This window comes from Thalassophryne amazonica, chromosome 19 (assembly GCF_902500255.1).
Source record: "Thalassophryne amazonica chromosome 19, fThaAma1.1, whole genome shotgun sequence".
Lineage (NCBI taxonomy): Eukaryota > Metazoa > Chordata > Actinopteri > Batrachoidiformes > Batrachoididae > Thalassophryne > Thalassophryne amazonica.
This window is the reverse complement of record NC_047121.1, coordinates 604305-622722: the sequence shown is the minus strand read 5'-3', so window position 1 is coordinate 622722 and position 18418 is coordinate 604305. Positions and strand designations below refer to the sequence as shown.

Here is an 18418-nt window from a genome sequence, read left to right as displayed (position 1 = left end):
CGGCTGACCTTGCGGCTGGAAGTCCGCTTGATGAGGTAAATGTAATGTTCACCGGTAGCATGAGTGAAATCCCTGAGGTAATAGCGTATGTCGTTTAAATATGCACATGTGTCAGGGGAGCCTCCTGGAGTTGGCTCAAAACGGTTAATAAGCCGTGCAATCTTGTCCAGCTCTCTGTCATTAAGGACTGTGATAGGCCGTATCTGAGGGTGAAGGAGAGGCGGTGTCTCTCGATACCCATGATAAGGCGATTGGGACTCCTGAGGATACGGCATGGGTCCTGACAGGGGTTCAGGGTGCACTTCCTTGCGGTCTGTGGTGGTGAACGTTTGCGTTCCACTTTTCCACATGACCTTTTGTTCAGGGTCTCCCAGTGGTTGGGAGTTTAATTGTCGTTCGCGCTTTATTGATTGCTCTTCAGCATTGAGGCACTCATTTTGTTCTCGAGTATCGTCTAGAAGATTTTGTGTGTCTGTCAGACGTCTCAGCACCTCACGAGTTTTCAGCTTTTCAGACTCCAAAATGTCTTCATGCTTTCCCACATGTCTCTTTAATGTTTTAAGCTCACCATACGCCTGTTGGAGTAAATCATGAGCTTGTCCTTGTTCTCGATACGCGGCGCTAAGTTCAGTCTGTAACTCCTTAACTTCATTGTCACGTTCCTGAAGAGTTTCTTTTAGGAGTAAGGTTTGGTCTTTAGTTCCAGGATCAGATGTGGTATCTGATTCATTGGACTGATTTGGGGAAGCCTGTAGGTCTTCCAACGTTTCTTCAACAAGGGTCAAAAACTGTTGTTTTTCTTCCAATTGCTGTCTCAGGAGTTTATTCTCCTCACGGAATTCAGCATTTTGTTCTTTCTGCCTTTTTATAGAAAGAACTGATTTGTCCATGAGTGATTATGCATTTTTGAGCTTCAGGGCTGTGGCAATGGCTAGCTTGCCAAGCACTGTAGCCAGGTTTTTCTTTTCCACAGTTGCTGCTCATGTCTGACTGATGAGTTCAGACATCTCAGCAACTATGCTTTCGCGCGTGGTTTGTTGCATGTCATGCAAGTAGCCAGGCAATATTTTGGCGGTCAGGTCAGATAAGACCTCTTCTAAAAGCTCACCTGAGTCGCTACGACCTTGGCTTTCCAGGTCGGTAGAAGTTCTTGGTTTGTTGTCACTGGGCGTGGCCATGTTGGCTTTCTTGGATGACGGTTAGACGGCGTCCACCAGAAACAAATCAAATCAATTTTATTTATATAGCACCAAATCCCACCAAATTCCCAGCAGAAGACTGCCCCTCCCTGAGCCTGGTTCTGCTGGAGGTTTCTTCCTGTTAAAAGGGAGTTTTTCCTTCCCACTGTAGCCAAGTACTTGCTCACAGGGGGTCGTTTTGACCGTTGGGGTTTTACATAATTATTGTATGGCCTTGCCTTACAATATAAAGCGCCTTGGGGCAACTGTTTGTTGTGATTTGGCGCTACATAAATAAAATTGATTGATTGATTGATTGATATTGAGGAGTGTTATTTGTTGTGTTATGTACACACAAGTAGAACTTTACTTTGTTTAGTTATTGTGATGTAACACCAATGTTCTCTGTTTAGAACTGCTATGGGTTACACTTCGGTAAAGTTTCAGTGCTTTCGCTTTAAAAAGAAATCACTCCTAAAGGAGGTGTTCTTTTAATGATAAACAATAAAAAAAAAAAAAATTTTTCTTTATTGTTATTAATGATCTCCTGATTATTCCTAATTAAACAGGATTGAAACTGTAAAGTTCATTAGTTAGTTGTGAAAACAACAAGATTAAAAATATAGGTGTGTACACTTGGTTAGTATCCAGACAGTAGAATAAAAGATTAATTTTTCCAATTAGAATTGGAAAAGCGACATCAAAGAGTTTAAAAAAAATTATTATGCAAGATAAGACTTGATAATAAATGTTTCAGTTAATAGTAGTTATTCTTTTAAGTGGTAGGAAAAAGTTAAAAAGTCGCTGGAAATTATTTACATGCAGTAGTCAGGTGCTTAGCTGCGGTGGTTAGCACCTGGGTTAATTCAATGATCGGCGCCTCTGCGTTTGAGAGCGGCTAATGGCCTGTTAGCACGCTATTGCTTCCGGCTTTCCGATGGCTGATGAGTGTTCAATCCGAGTTAAGGGGCTGTTAGCACGGCTGTAGAAGCTAGTGCGTATTAGCGCTCTTTAGCAGGCCCGTACTGTCGCGCATCGCGCCGGCAGCGGAAATCGATTGAACGAAATTATACAGACTGATTAACATGCATGTTTCATGCAGTTAGTGACCGTTAGAAGCAGCTTGGTTCACCAAGTAATGCTTAATGAAAACAAATCGTTTATGATTTTCAACACCGCTCGTGGGCTGCTAAGCCATTCGGAGCGGGCGTACTAAGATGGCGATTGTTTACGTCGTGCGTTTGACATGGTGCAGTGTGAGCAAGCACTTGGCTACAGTGGGAAGGAAAAACTCCCTTTTAACAGGAAGAAACCTCCAGCAGAACCAGGCTCAGGGAGGGGCAGTCTTCTGCTGGGACTGGTTGGGGCTGAGGGAGAGAACCAGGAAAAAGACATGCTGTGGAGGGGAGCAGAGATCGATCACTAATGATTAAATGCAGAGTGGTGCATACAGAGCAAAAAGAGAAAGAAACAGTGCATCATGGGAACCCCCCAGCAGTCTACGTCTATAGCAGCATAACTAAGGGATGGTTCAGGGTCACCTGATCCAGCCCTAACTATAAGCTTTAGCAAAAAGGAAAGTTTTAAGCCTAATCTTAAAAGTAGAGAGGGTGTCTGTCTCCCTGATCTGAATTGGGAGCTGGTTCCACAGGAGAGGAGCCTGAAAGCTGAAGGCTCTGCCTCCCATTCTACTCTTACAAACCCTAGGAACTACAAGTAAGCCTGCAGTCTGAGAGCGAAGCGCTCTATTGGGGTGATATGGTACTACGAGGTCCCTAAGATAAGATGGGACCTGATTATTCAAAACCTTATAAGTAAGAAGAAGAATTTTAAATTCTATTCTAGAATTAACAGGAAGCCAATGAAGAGAGGCCAATATGGGTGAGATATGCTCTCTCCTTCTAGTCCCCGTCAGTACTCCAGCTGCAGCATTTTGAATTAACTGAAGGCTTTTTAGGGAACTTTTAGGACAACCTGATAATAATGAATTACAATAGTCCAGCCTAGAGGAAATAAATGCATGAATTAGTTTTTCAGCATCACTCTGAGACAAGACCTTTCTGATTTTAGAGATATTGCGTAAATGCAAAAAAGCAGTCCTACATATTTGTTTAATATGCGCTTTGAATGACATATCCTGATCAAAAATGACTCCAAGATTTCTCACAGTATTACTAGAGGTCAGGGTAATGCCATCCAGAGTAAGGATCTGGTTAGACACCATGTTTCTAAGATTTGTGGGGCCAAGTACAATAACTTCAGTTTTATCTGAGTTTAAAAGCAGGAAATTAGAGGTCATCCATGTCTTTATGTCTGTAAGACAATCCTGCAGTTTAGCTAATTGGTGTGTGTCCTCTGGCTTCATGGATAGATAAAGCTGGGTATCATCTGCGTAACAATGAAAATTTAAGCAATACCGTCTAATAATACTGCCTAAGGGAAGCATGTATAAAAGATGGTGGACACGGCGGTCCCCCTCCCTTTTCTCTCAAACAAGCTTTTGATCAGGACGTCTCCTGGTTAGGCAAGCTACCACTGGCAATCCATTCTGGACTATAGGCTCAGTGTAACATCAGAATCTCAGCTCACGCAAACCGTGGCTGGACACTCAGAGCACAACGTGCTGACTGACTCACAAGTTTTGTGACTGGTTAAGTAGCTAATTTAACTAGTCCCTTGGAGTCAAGAATACAGTGATTACAATAATTGGAATCTCGCAATTTTACAATATGTATCCGGGTGACCAATTTAAATCTGGAAACTCGCATAATTTAACTGTCACCGAGGCCTCACATTAAACATGAATTTCTCATGTGGAAATCACACAGCACTTTCTTTGTTTTTTCTCTCACATGCACATGCACACAGTTTGAATGAAGGACAGATTAAGTTGCTCTATATGCTTCCAACTTAATTGACTGTATTTTCTGTATGACTCACAGAGGTTCAGACCCGATAAGTGCGCCTCACACGGGTTTGCACCAATATACTGTAGAGAAGGAAAGGCTACAGGATGAATATTACAATGTTTTGGAATGTTGAAAATTATCACTGGTGGATCATTTTAATGTCGGGGCACCACCTATTTCCAAGGATAGGTCCTTCTGAGTTAAAGCATTAATTAATTGATTAGCCTCAATTTAATTAATCAGTTTCAGTTTCAAAAGGAGTAAGCTCCGCAAGTCAGATCTGACACCCTCTGTAAAACCATACAAAAATCACAGACAACTTCATAAGTTTAAGATATTTATTTAACCCTGGCAGGAGTTAAATGACAGGACATATCACAGTGAGCAATTTAATTATGACGACATTCAATTAACAATGATTATATGATGTTCTAATAGTTTGGTTTCGTAGCGGGAGTTTTGGAATAAAATTCGTCCTAATTTAACAGGTTGTTTACTTTGGTATTTGTCAACCTGAGAGAGAGTTAATGATTTTGAATAGAGTTAAATAAAGCCACTCTGTTTATCTGACAACATAGCCCAGAGTCTTACTTTGCGCCGTCTCTGTGAGGTCCGATGCTGTAATCGTCTGGTTCAGTCGATGCTCTGTCCACCACACAGCTTCGTCAGGGACCTTGACAAAGGCTCTGCCAGTCCAACCCGCTCGGTCTCGTCAGTGGCGGGGATGAATTCTGTTATTCTGTATTGCGGTGGCAGTTCAAGTCGCTTTGGATGTCTCAGCTGACCTGGATATTTTTCTTTTGCAGCGCTCTAGTGTATGGCTCGTCAGAATAAAAGTTTGAGCGTCTTTATTCTCTATCAAAAATCAAAACTTCATCTTTTGTCGTCGTCTTTTGGAAGCTTGGTCGAATCAGAATTCAATGTAAAAATAGCTGACTTTAGAAGAAAAGGTTCGTGAAAGGAATTTGGAGTTTAAAAAAGAAAAAAGGTTTTAATCTGAAAATTCGAAAAGGGAAGTTGAATGCGCCTAGCGCATTTAACTTGACAAAGGTTGCAAAAGTTATCTGTCGGAAAAATAAATTCTTGTCGGTACACCAAACAAGAATTAGTCTTAAGTAGCACGTGGCTTCAGACAAAGGGTCATAAAATCTGGACGGCAAGGCACGTCCTTAAACCCAAGGAAAAGAAGAGAAAAAGGTAAGGAGTGTAAGAGGTAAGCGTAAGAGAGCGTATTCCCGAACGCGAGCTCTTTTTAAAAGGGTTAATAAGCTCCACCCCCAAGAACTCTGGGTAACGTAGTTTCTGGAGTTCCTTTGTCTAGTTTTTATATATATAAATCAGCGAGGTTCCAACATTCTTGAAACCAAACCAAGTCCTGCAGAATAAATCTTGTAATTGGTTTACCTGGAATTTTACAATTGGACAACCTGATAATAATGAATTACAATAGTCCAGCCTAGAGGAAATAAATGCATTAATTAGTTTTTCAGCATCACTCTGAGACAAGACCTTGACACACACACACACACACACACACACACACACACACACACACACACACACACACACACACACACATATATATATATATATATATATATATATATATATATATATATATATATATATATATATAAAAGCGAACGCATTAAGTAAACATTTCTCAATGAGCAAAGTATAACACATCAAATATTTTTGTTCTTTTGTCACGACAACACAATGAATTTTCCTTTCTTTAAAATGTAGTCAGATGATTGAAGTTTGCAGGATGTCCATAACCTGCCCTTTCCAAATCATTCCACAGGGGTCGCTCTTGTTCCATGGTCAGAAATGGCTTTTAACTAATTGTGATATAAAATTGGTAATTTTGGGTCGATTTCAACCACAAAACCTTTGAAATGATTGTCCCATTGAGGGTAATCTTTCAGTGAGCTGTTTTCTTTTGGGTTTAGTGTGGAAAACCTCTTTTCAGGACTTTTTGTTGAGAAAGGTGTCTTTCTGTGAAGGCCTTTTTTATGTGAGAGGGGAGTTGAGTCACATCTGGTCTGGAGTGCTGATAAGCATTCACATCTCCTTGTGGAATGCTTTCTTGGTGATCTTAAATCCTTAAAGTGTTGGGGGTTTGTTGACAGATCCAAGCCGTGCCGGGCTTAAAAGTCTCTTCTTTGACACATGAAGATACACCAGGCCTTGCTGTATGGAGCTTATCTTTGTTTAAAGGAATTCAAGGGCCCCATCTTAACGCAAGCTGAAGATGGTGGTTGTTTGATCACAGCTTTCAGCTACAGAATTCCATAGGTGTGTATCTTGCACTGAGAGGGATGATTGGCCAAATGTTGTTTTGCACCTTCACATTTTACAGTTTTTGATTGGTTATGCTCCTTGTCATTTTCCTACAGTTATGTATCTATTTAAAACAACTTACAGAAAGGAGAATTTTATAAGCTAGAAAAAGTCAACAAACTGTTTTCCTCAATTTGGCAGTGGTGCCATTTTTGTGGCTTCTGGTTTAAAATTTTCAGCCTGAAGTATATGAAGTGCTAAAAGAGGTCATTCCTAGGTTTGGAGTTCTGGCTGGAATAAACAATATAGATACATAAATTAAGTAGAATAAGATGTTTGTGAATTCACAAATGATTTGACAGGACAAAAGACAGACTGTTAACCTGGTTGTTGGAGTTTGTGTGTTCTGTGTTCTTATTCGGTGTCTAAAGCATTCTCTGACTGTGTAATCAAATACTCATGGCTGAATATTGTAAAATGCCTAAGTGTTTGCTGTTACAGTGTGTGTGTGTGTGTGTGTGTGTGTGTGTGTGTGTGTGTGTGTGTGTGTGTGTGTGTGTGTGTGTGTGTGTGTGTGTGTGTGTGTGTGTGTGTGTGTGTGTGTGAACACTTGCTTCTGCACTTTGGAGTGTTTGGTGTCTGCAGCTCCCATCATATCAGGTTGTTTAGGAACAAAGTGTGATTAAACACTCAAGTCAGAGGGAATAGAACAGAATAAAGTCTTTATTGTCATTGCACACATACATACAACACAATTTGTCCTCTGCATTTAAACCATCCTAACTACAGTTAGACACTGACAGCTCTCTGCGCTGAAAAAAAATTAAATTTAAAGTTTACGGGAAACAATGGTTATTGTAAAGGTATCAAAAGGTATTGAGATTTGGGAAAAGCAGGTATCCATCTTTCTCTACAGTATCCTGGAAACTTTGACGGCCTTCAGATGAACCTATTCATCCATCTCCATTATGTGTTATTCAGGTCTTGTTGTATGGCTGGGGGGCCTGGCTGCCTTTTTGTTTCTGTCTTTTGTTTTTCCTTCCAGGTGGCTTGCATTTGGGACTGAGTGGCTGTGTAGCTGAGTTTATCAGGACCTCACCCTGATCACCTGCGGCTCGTCAGGACTCACAGCTGTGGTGCATCTACATGGATTGGAACATGGTGGCATTTAAGACTGGAGTACACAGTGTGTATTTGCCAGAGACTCGACCTTGTGACCAGACGGGTGAGATCGTCGTCTCGGGAGCCATCTCATCATCAGTGGATGCAGAGAACGTCCAGGTTTGATGCATGGTCTGTGAAAGAGGAGAGGGTGAGGTCTCACGCTCGTCAGCACACTTCCTGAGGTACGTTAGATTTTGTGACTAACATTTATACAGTCAGTAAATGTGGTGTCCCTCACACCTTATTATATTGAGCTGTATGTTGGTCGTTTAAATCAGCTTCCGCTGCAGTGAGTTTGTGAACTGGATGTTCCATGCCTGCAGGGTGGGAAGCTGATTAGTAATTAAGCCAGGAAGTGTTTGCTGTTTGTACACCTTTGAGCGTTCTCTCTGTGTGTTGAGTGTGGACTCACATAATGATTCCTTCTTTCACAGACTCGGTTTGTCGCGGCCACCTGGGGGGTGTCGGCGGGGTCCTTGGGTCCGAACCAGTTCTGGCTCCGGACCGTTAGCGCTGCTGGGAGCGCACCGCAATCCACCACGCCAGACCGCGCACTTTTATATTTTTCACAGCACTGTTATGTTCATTAAACTCTGTTATCCTTTGTACCGTGCTCTGCTTATTTTATACTGGGTCCTTCAAACGCTGGTCGGTTCTCCGGGCTGCGTCCGACACATAACAGGTCTCTCAACAAAGTGTCTTTGAGTCCCCGGTGAAAAGGTCCATACCAAGTTTTGGTGCTGACAAGGACCAGAATGGGTTCATGTGACAAGATGGCATCTGTCACCTCAGGCTGGCTCAAAAGCTGACACTGTTATGGTGTGGGAACAAGTAACTAATCAAAAATCAAATGTCAATATGCAGGACAGCTGGGACACAAAAGGTAAATTCCAAAAACAGTGTTTTATTAACAAAGCACTCCATCCAGGGGAGAGGAGGTCTGAACAAAAACAGCCTATATTCATTGAGGTGAAGGTTACCAAAAAAATACAGAAAGGTGAAGACTGGAGTTCAACAAAAATACAAACTCAACCCAGAAAGGGCGAGGGAAATCTGGGATGTGAGGAAGTGAGGAAAAACTCTTAAGACAACCAACAACAAAGGGGAATACAGAAATCCAGAACTCAGTCAGTACAAAAAATCCAAAAGTAACTACTCACTGATACAAGAGCACTGGAAGACACATGAGAACAAGACTGCTCAACACAACACCAACAACAATGGACCTCCAAAGACCAAGCCCAACTGTGACCTTAAATAACCAGCTGCACTGACTGAACACGAGTGTGCTGATTACATGGCACAACATGTAGTAACAAAAGAGAACACCAGAGTGCAGCAGAGATTAAGAAACAACCAAACATGAAGAAACCTCATGAAAATGTACACAGGAAAAAACCTACATAAGGGAAATGCAACGTAATGAAAATGAACATAATGAGACCTAAAGACTAGACTACACTAAAACTGAATAAGAAAAGAGTTCACCTGAAAGCGGGCACACAGACCACTGGCAGACGGAACAACAAGACAAGCATGCACACACAACGATAAAACAGCAGCACATTCATCCAAATAACGTCACACACATCCACAGATGACAGACTAAGGAAATAGACCAGACTTGATAGAAAGACAGAGGAAGACGCCCATGCCCACCACACTCACAGTGACAGAGTGGAAAAGGGACATGTAGCACAGTTCTACATGCACTGGCGTGCAAACCAGAGGTGAAACAGACATGACACAAGGACTCACAGAAAGACATGAGCGATGAGGGAACAGGACATCAGATCAGAGACGTAAGACACAGGGACAACTAAAAAAACCCCTAGCCACAGACCAAACCCCAACAGGCACAGAGGCTGTCGAAGGAGGTCCAGGGTGATCTGAACACCTTGAAGGAGGACAAGCGAGATGATGGATGCACCAACTCTGGCAGGTGATCTGACCTGTCATTCTGAGTGAACTAACACTCGCAACAAATGAACTCTGATAAAGGAGTGGCGGGCACACTAGTGCCTAGCAGTGATAATGGAACGGTGAGGTTTGGCTTCATAAACATGAAGAAAAAAAGGTTGTACAACATGTACATGCTAAACTTTGTCCTGTTCTTTGTCCCTGTCCAACTCTCCTCTGCACACTCTTCGTTCTCGCTTGACTCAGGTGACTGTCGACCTGTCACAGCTGCCACTCTGTGTAACGGTAAGAACGATTCTTTATATCCTTTGTATTTTTAATGAGGAATATCATTATTACCAAAAACATTCCAGTTAAAACCAGTTTTGGTTGGCATATGATGTCCACATCACACTTGAACCTTGTGGGATCATCTTGTGAGACGCTTGAGGGTGAGTGCTATTGATGATGGCGAAAATAGTTTTGATCAATGAATTTTTGTGTATTGCAGAGGAAATGCACCTGAGGAAGAGAGGACTCTGAGGGGCGTGGTCACGGCTTCGGAGGAGAGAGCAGTAAAGATGGAGGGCAGCAGCATGACACTGGCTACAAATGTAGCAAACCTGACTGCTGAATGTTCTTATGCTTCATCTTAAAAATCAGCAGTGAAAAATACAGTATACGAGGTCTGTCCGTAAAGTATCGTACCTTTTTATTTTTTTCAAAAACTATATGGATTTCATTCATATGTTTTTACGTCAGACATGCTTGAACCCTCATGCGCATGCGTGAGTTTTTCCACGCCTGTCGGTGACGTCATTCGCCTGTGAGCACGCCTTGTGGAAGGAGTGGTCCCGCCCCCTCGTCGGATTTTCATTGTCTGGAAATGGCGGAATGAAAAGGACTTTTTTTCCATCAGAATTTTTTCAGAAGCTGTTAGAGACTGGCACCTGGAAACCATTCGAAACATTTATCTGGCTTTCAGTGAAAATTTTACGGGCTTCACAGAGAATAAGGACTTTAACTACAGGTTTAAGGACCCCTTTAAAGGACGGTCGGTGAGCCGCGCTGCGAGCTGCGACGATGCGGCACAAACCACTGGATCATTTCTAAGCTGATGGCTCTGTGGATACGAGACCGTCGTGTGCTCTTTCTCTGGTTATCACAAGACCTGGACATCAGCCATTTTCCGGCAGATTTCACTTTTAACAAGAGATTTTGTCATGGAAAGCCGCGCGGAGGCTTCGCGCGTCACGACCGATTTGCTGATGAAGCGAGACAAAGGAACACCTCCGTTTCGGCGTGTTAGAGGACAAGTTGGGACATGTCTATCTCGGCTTTCAGTGCTTACCAGTCGAGTGAGTATAAAAGAACTTGTGGAGAGCTGGACTTACGGACAGACCTCGTACATTATGCTCAGTAATTACTAGGAAGATCAATTACAGTCTACTGCAACACAGTGTGTGTGTGTGTGTGTGTGTGTGTGTGTGTGTGTGTGTGTGTGTGTGTGTGTGTGTGTGTGTGTGTGTGTGTTACAAAACCAGGAAGTAATATTCAGAGAAAATTCTGAATTTCACAGAAATTAAAGGCATAATTGTATGAGGAAAAAAAAAAAAAAACAGAAAAATATTTTTGGTGCATCTTTGACAACCAAAGATACTGATCACACCAAAGATGGCGCCAGTAAGGAGGACGTGCAAAAGTGTCTGTGTCATAATATAATTTCATTATATAATCAAATATGGTAATAATAATGTGACAGTGTCTATGTTCCTTGGTGACAAAAACATTATTAGGGTTCTGATTTAATTTTCTTTAGTCCGTCTTAGATGTGACTGTGAAGTCTTTATTGATTTGGAGTAAATATAACGCAAATAACCACCAGGTGCTTGCAACAGTGAATGCTCGTCATCACAATGACACTGTAACAGGGGGCGGGGCCATCACAGACTTTAGGACACGCTGAGATAATCCTGATAAACCGCGAACTGTTCTCTGTGCTCTGTGTGTGTGTTTCTTCAGCTTTGTACAGAAACACACACAGTGTCATAATTCATCATGACGTGTAAATAAGTTTAACCTTGATCCAGGTGTTGTCAGGTACCACTGCAGAGCTGGTGATTTGTTGTGTGAGCAGTCTGCAGGATGCTGACAGCCACATGGAGGCGCTGTTGTCCACAGAGCCTTCTTTCAGCAGCTGAAGGTGGTGGCTGACTGTTCGCCCTCACCCTGACTGGAATGGTGTATTGGCTGCTTTCTCAGCTTCATCATGGACAGATCCTTGGTGAAGACCTCTCCAGAGCGCAGAGCAGACACCAAGTCATCGAACTCGCCACCCCCCTCTTCTCTGCCTTCATTTGCTTTGGCTTTCCTCATCTTCTGCTCCCGGTCTCGCTTCAGCTGGATGAGTGAGAGACATGGAGAAATAAATCTGCTGCTACAGCACGGTACGGACGGACCAGTGCAGGAACGTGTTCATTTCACTCAATGTGCTGAAGAAAACTGTCATTTCTGCTAAATGCATAACATGTCTTTTCAACTTGATACCAACAAAACTGTTTAAAGACCTGTGGTCCACTCTTGGGCTGACTGTGTTGAAAATTATTAATCTGTCATTAACCTCTGGGTAAATGTTTCAAATCTGCAGTGATTAAACCAGGGGTCACCAACCCTGTTCCTGAATGGCACCTGTCCTGCATGTTTTCTAACTTTCCCTGTTCCACTCCCAGGCAATTAACTCTATCAGGTGTGCTCAGCCAATCTAAAGCTGGAAGACACCACTTAAACAAAAGCAGGTGTGACTTGAGTAGGTTGATGTGGAAAACAAACAGGGCAGGGTCTCTCCAGGAACAGGGTTGGTGACCCCTGTTTTGTGACTTCATCATCAATCAATCACAAATACTGACCATTCTGAGCTTTTGTTCAAATCTGTATCTCAGGGGTCACCTACCCTGTTCCTGGAGAGCCTCTGCCCTGTTTGTTTTCCACAGCAACCTACTCAATTCACACCTGTTTTTTTTTTTTTTGTTTTGAAAGTGGTGTCTTCCAGCTCTTTATTGGCTGAGCACAACTGACAGTTAATTGCCTGGGAGTGGAACAGGGAGAGTTAGAATACGTGCAGGACAGGTGCCCTCCAGGAACAGGGTTAGCAACCCCTGGATTAAATGGACTGCATTTATATAGCGCTTTTCCATCTGCATCAGACGCTCAAAGCACTTTATAATAATGCCTCACATTCACCCCAATGTCAGTGTGCTGCCATACAAGGTGCTCACTACACACCAGGAGCAACTAGGGGATTAAGGACCTTGCCTAAGGGCCCTTAGTGATTTTCTGGTCAGGCTGGGATTTGAATCAAGGATCCTCTGAGACATGAGACACGTGTCAGAACACAAACTGGAAAATCCAGCAACAAAATGGAAAAACTATGATCATTGAAAAAGGAAAAGTTTTTCCTTTTTCCTTCCTTAAATCATTACTTAAGAAATCTAATTTTGATCCTAGTGTACTGAAAAACTATCGGCTGATATCAAATCTATCATTTTGCTCTAAAATTCTGGAAAAAGTGGTGTCACGGCAGCTCGTGGACTATCTTACTGAGAATAATCTTCCACACAGACGGCTCTCACTAAAGTGGTGAATGATCTGCTTACAATGGATTCAGACACCACTATGGTTCTGGTGTTGTTAGATCTTAGTGCTGCATTTGATACTGTGGACTTTTTTAATTTAATTAATTTTGTTTATACAGTGCCAAATCACAACAAAAGCTGCCTCAAGGTGCTTCATACAAGTAAGGTCTAACCTTACCAACCCCTAGAGCAAGCACAGGTGGCAGTGGTAAGGAAAAAACTCCCTCTGATGAAGAAACCTCAAGCAGACCATACTCAAAGGGGTGACCCTCTGCTTCAGCCATTCTAACAATTACAATGTTCTGCAAAGTTTTTCAAAACTGAAGAAACAGAAAACAGGAAATCAAAAATATTATAAAAAAGACAAGAAGTCCACACAGCCGTCAGCACCACAGGCAGGGGTCATCCAACATTTCTTATGCCATCAGTGGGCCTGTCCCCGCAACAGGGTCACCCCCGAATGCAGACTGCAGCATGCAGCACCAGCATCAGGCCTTGTAACTCATGATCAGTCCAGCCCCTTGCGGGTTTGATCTCTCAATTCTGCAATTCCACGTTATGCAGTTCATGCCTCTGACAGAGAGAAAAACAGAATCATCAGCATCATAATTCATCAGCAGTAAGCACTATATGGATTACCCCATTCTACTTGATAGCCTGGAGAATCATTTTGGAGTTACTGGGAATGTCCTTGCATGGTTGACATCATACCTAACTGCCTCTAACTTTGGTGACATGAAATATGGGGTTCCACAGGGGTCCGTCTTAGGCCCCCTACTTTTCTCACTTTATATAGCATCCCTCGGGCACATACTGCGGTGTTTTGGGATTACCTTTCATTGTTATGCTGATGATACTCAGTTGTACATGTTGTGTGTTGCCCTGGTATCTGCTCCTCTGCTCTCTCTCTCTCTCTCTCTCTCTCTCTCTTCCAGGTGGCATTCCTTGTGGGGCTGATGAGCACACCTGTCTACAATCAACCTGCCTCCATAAAAACCCTGGTCCAATGGCTCATCGGCGCCAGAAACTCAGTGTTCACAACCTGATACCTGGCCTTTCTATTTCTGAATAGAATCTACTGTTTGCATTCCGTCGCAGTTATTTCTGGACTCTCTGTTTGCTATCTGCTGGTTTTTTGACACCTGTGCTATTTTGGTTCTGAGAAGTTGTACACTGCCACCCTCATACAGTATCTCCTCCTCTGTAGTGACACCACTCTCCATCAGCTCCACTGGGGGCCACCTGGATCACGGACCACGCACAACTCCACACCTTGGAACTCCACCTGCACACTGGATCCACTTGGGCTGCGATCACCGCAATGCGGGCCGGGTCTCCACTCTGCTAAACTCCAAAGCTGTATTCACCATTCAGACTGCATTTGTTCTTGTACAATCCTTGTACAATAAATCTGGTTTTCTTTATCCATTCAGCCTCCCTGCATTGGAGTCTAACCCAGGTGTTTGGGGATCAAATCCATAACAGAAGTTTCTGGCCAACATCATGGACTCCGCAGGGTCAGACAAACTACAACAGGCCTTTTCCACCCAGGGCATCTTCCTGGGTCAGCAACAACAACATCTCGCTGCACTGTTGGATCATGTTCGGGACCTCTCCCAACAGGTTACACACACACACACACACACACACCATATTGTCCTCATTAGCCGCTACCGTTGAGAAGCTTACCTTGGTTCCACCTCCTGCTCCAGTTTCCGCTCCAGTTCAACTCATACAGGCCTCCGCATCCCCCAGTTTAGTCCCCGAACCATTTATCTGTCATCCAGAACCATATTCCGGTGATGTTGATACATGCTCTTCCTTCCTCATGCAGTGTTCCTTTGTTTTTTCCCAGCGTCCATCTCAGTATTCCACTGACCTCAGTAAGATTTATTACGTCATCAACTTGCTCCGGGGAGAGGCCCTCAAGTGGGCTACTGCCCTCTGGAGCACAGAATCCTCTCTGCTGCACTCCTTTTCACTTTTTTCCAAAGCGTTTCAGTTAGTTTTCGATCAGCCCCAACGTAGTCACTCAGTTTCCCAGCAATTATTGTCCCTGAGGCAGGAGCAGCGGAGCGCTGCGGAGTATGCAGTCGACTTTTTTAGGACTTTTTTCTGGTTCCGGAGCACAGCGGTGTTCTGCTGTATCTGTTAGCTGTTTGAACTGAGCTGTTTGAGTTCTTTGAATTAACAGTCTTTTTCAAGACTTTTTTACTTTTTTTTACTTTTTCACCGTGCTCCAACGCCTAAAGAAGACCTCTAACGGTCGAAGCATCGCGACGGAGCTCTTTTATCAGCTAACCTTCATCAGCGTTGGCAAGCTAACTAGCTTGCTAACGCTTTCGTTTTTATTTTTATTTTATTTTTTAGCACTGTTGTCGTGCTGCTCCACAGCCTGTCCAGTGGATTTTTATTTAATTTTTTAGCACTGTTGTCGTGCGTTACCTGTGCTGGTACACAGCCTGTCTAGTGGATTTTTATTTTATTTTTTCCACTGTTGTCGTGTGTTACCTGTGCTGCTCCGCAGCCTGTCTAGTGGATTTTTATTTTATTTTTAGCACTGTTGTCGTGTGTTACCTGTGCTGCTCCACAGCCTGTCTAGTGGATTTTTATTTTATTTTTACCACTGTTGTCGTGTGTTACCTGTGCTGCTCCACAGCCTGTCTAGTGGATTTTTATTTTATTTTTACCACTGTTGTCGTGTGTTACCTGTGCTGCTCCGCAGCCTGTCCAGTGGATTTTTATTTTATTATTTTAGTTTTTATTTTTTTTAGCACTGTTGCTGAGAATGACAGCCTCAACACTGCATTTAATCTATTATTAGACTCTATCGGCTTTGCTCAAAAAGTAAATGAGTCCACCCACCACTTTAATCATATTTTAGATCTTGTTCTGACTTATGGTATGGAAATAGAAGACTTAACAGTATTCCCTGAAAACTCCCTTTTGTCTGATCATTTTTTAATAACATTTACATTTACCCTGATGGACTACCCTGCAGTGGGGAATAAGTTTCATTACACTAGAAGTCTTTCAGAAAGCGCTGTAACTAGGTTTAAGGATATGATTCCTTCTTTATGTTCTCTAATGTCATATACCAACACAGAGCAGAGTAGCTACCTAAACTCTGTAAGGGAGTTAGAGTATCTTGTCAATAGTTTTACATCCTCATTGAAGACAACTTTGGATGCTGTAGCTCCTCTGAAAAAGAGAGCTTTAAATCAGAAGTGTCTGACTCCGTGGTATAACTCACAAACTCGTAGCTTAAAGCAGATAACCCATAAGTTGGAGAGGAAATGGCGTCTCACTAATTTAGAAGATCTTCACTTAGCCTGGAAAAAGAGTTTGTTGCTCTATAAGAAAGCCCTTCGTGAAGCTAGGACATCTTTCTACTCATCACTAATTGAAGAAAATAAGAACAACCCCAGGTTTCTTTTCAGCACTGTAGCCAGGCTGACAAAGAGTCAGAGCTCTATTGAGCTGAGTATTCCATTAACTTTAACTAGTAATGACTTCATGACTTTCTTTGCTAACAAAATTTTGACTATTAGAGAAAAAATTACTCATAACCATCCCAAAGATGTATCGTTATCTTTGGCTGCTTTCAGTGATGCCGGTATTTGGTTAGACTCTTTCTCTCCGATTGTTCTGTCTGAGTTATTTTCATTAGTTACTTCATCCAAACCATCAACATGCTTATTAGACCCCATTCCTGCCAGGCTGCTCAAGGAAGTCCTACCATTATTTAATGCTTCAATCTTAAATATGATCAATCTATCTTTGTTAGTTGGTTATGTACCACAGGCCTTTAAGGTGGCAGTAATTAAACCATTACTTAAAAAGCCATCACTTGACCCAGCTATCTTAGCTAATTATAGGCCAATCTCCAACCTTCCTTTTCTCTCAAAGATTCTTGAGAGGGTAGTTGTAAAACAGCTAACTGATCACCTGCAGAGGAATGGTCTATTTGAAGAGTTTCAGTCAGGTTTTAGAATTCATCATAGTACAGAAACAGCATTAGTGAAGGTTACAAATGATCTTCTTATGGCTTCGGACAGTGGACTTATCTCTGTGCTTGTTCTGTTGGACCTCAGTGCTGCTTTTGATACTGTTGACCATAAAATTTTATTACAGAGATTAGAGCATGTCATAGGTATTAAAGGCATTGCGCTGCGGTGGTTTGAATCATATTTGTCTAATAGATTACAGTTTGTTCATGTAAATGGGGAATCTTCTTCACAGACTAAAGTTAATTATGGAGTTCCACAAGGTTCTGTGCTAGGACCAATTTTATTCACTTTATACATGCTTCCCTTGGGCAGTATGATTAGACGGTATTGCTTAAATTTTCATTGTTACGCAGATGATACCCAGCTTTATCTATCCATGATGCCAGAGGATACGCACCAATTAGCTAAACTGCAGGATTGTCTTACAGACATAAAGACATGGATGACCTCTAATTTCCTGCTTTTAAACTCAGATAAAACTGAAGTTATTGTACTTGGCCCCACAAATCTTAGAAGCATGGTGTCTAACCAGATCGTTACTCTGGATGGCATTTCCCTGATCTCTAGTAATACTGTGAGAAATCTTGGAGTTATTTTTGATCAGGATATGTCATTCAAAGCGCATATTAAACAAATATGTAGGACTGCCTTTTTGCATTTACGCAATATCTCTAAAATCAGAAAGGTCTTGTCTCAGAGTGATGCTGAAAAACTAATTCATGCATTTGTTTCCTCTAGGCTGGACTATTGTAATTCATTATTATCAGGTTGTCCTAAAAGTTCCCTAAAAAGCCTTCAGTTGGTTCAGAATGCTGCAGCTAGAGTACTGACGGGGACTAGCAGGAGAGAGCATATCTCACCCGTGTTGGCCTCCCTTCATTGGCTTCCTGTTAATGCTAGAATAGAATTTAAAATTCTTCTTCTTACTTATAAGGTTTTGAATAATCAGGTCCCATCTTATCTTAGGGACCTCGTAGTACCATATTACCCCATTAGAGCGCTTCGCTCTCAGACTGCGGGCTTACTTGTAGTTCCTAGGGTTTGTAAGAGTAGAATGGGAGGCAGAGCCTTCAGCTTTCAGGCTCCTCTCCTGTGGAACCAGCTCCCAATTCAGATCAGGGAGACAGATACCCTCTCTACTTTTAAGATTAGGCTTAAAACTTTCCTTTTCGCTAAGGCTTATAGTTAGGGCTGGATCGGGTGACCCTGGACCATCCCTTGGTTATGTTGCTTTAGACGTAGACTGTGTTTCATAATTATTGTATGGCCTTGCCTTGCAATGTGGAGCGCCTTGGGGCAACTGTTTGTTGTGATTTGGCGCTATACAAGAAAAAAGTTGATTG

General features: G+C 42.4%; 1 protein-coding gene and 1 long non-coding RNA gene across 3 annotated transcripts in view; one reads left to right on the top strand and one right to left on the bottom strand.

Annotated features, from left to right (window-relative positions):
• The first annotated feature begins 373 nt into the window (after positions 1–373).
• LOC117501203 lies at positions 374–6451 on the top strand. Its single transcript, XR_004557962.1, has 3 exons — positions 374–391; positions 632–634; positions 6376–6451. It is a non-coding gene; the product is annotated as an uncharacterized LOC117501203 (long non-coding RNA).
• A 4279-nt stretch (positions 6452–10730) lies between these two features.
• daam1a (dishevelled associated activator of morphogenesis 1a) overlaps positions 10731–18418 on the bottom strand; it is a 275436-nt gene continuing 267748 nt past the window's right edge. For both annotated transcript variants that reach the window (XM_034159463.1, XM_034159462.1), the window contains exon 26: positions 10731–11833. In XM_034159463.1, coding sequence (XP_034015354.1) covers positions 11624–11833 — 210 coding nt within the window. In that variant the 3' untranslated portion in view covers positions 10731–11623. The remainder of the gene's footprint in view (positions 11834–18418) is intronic.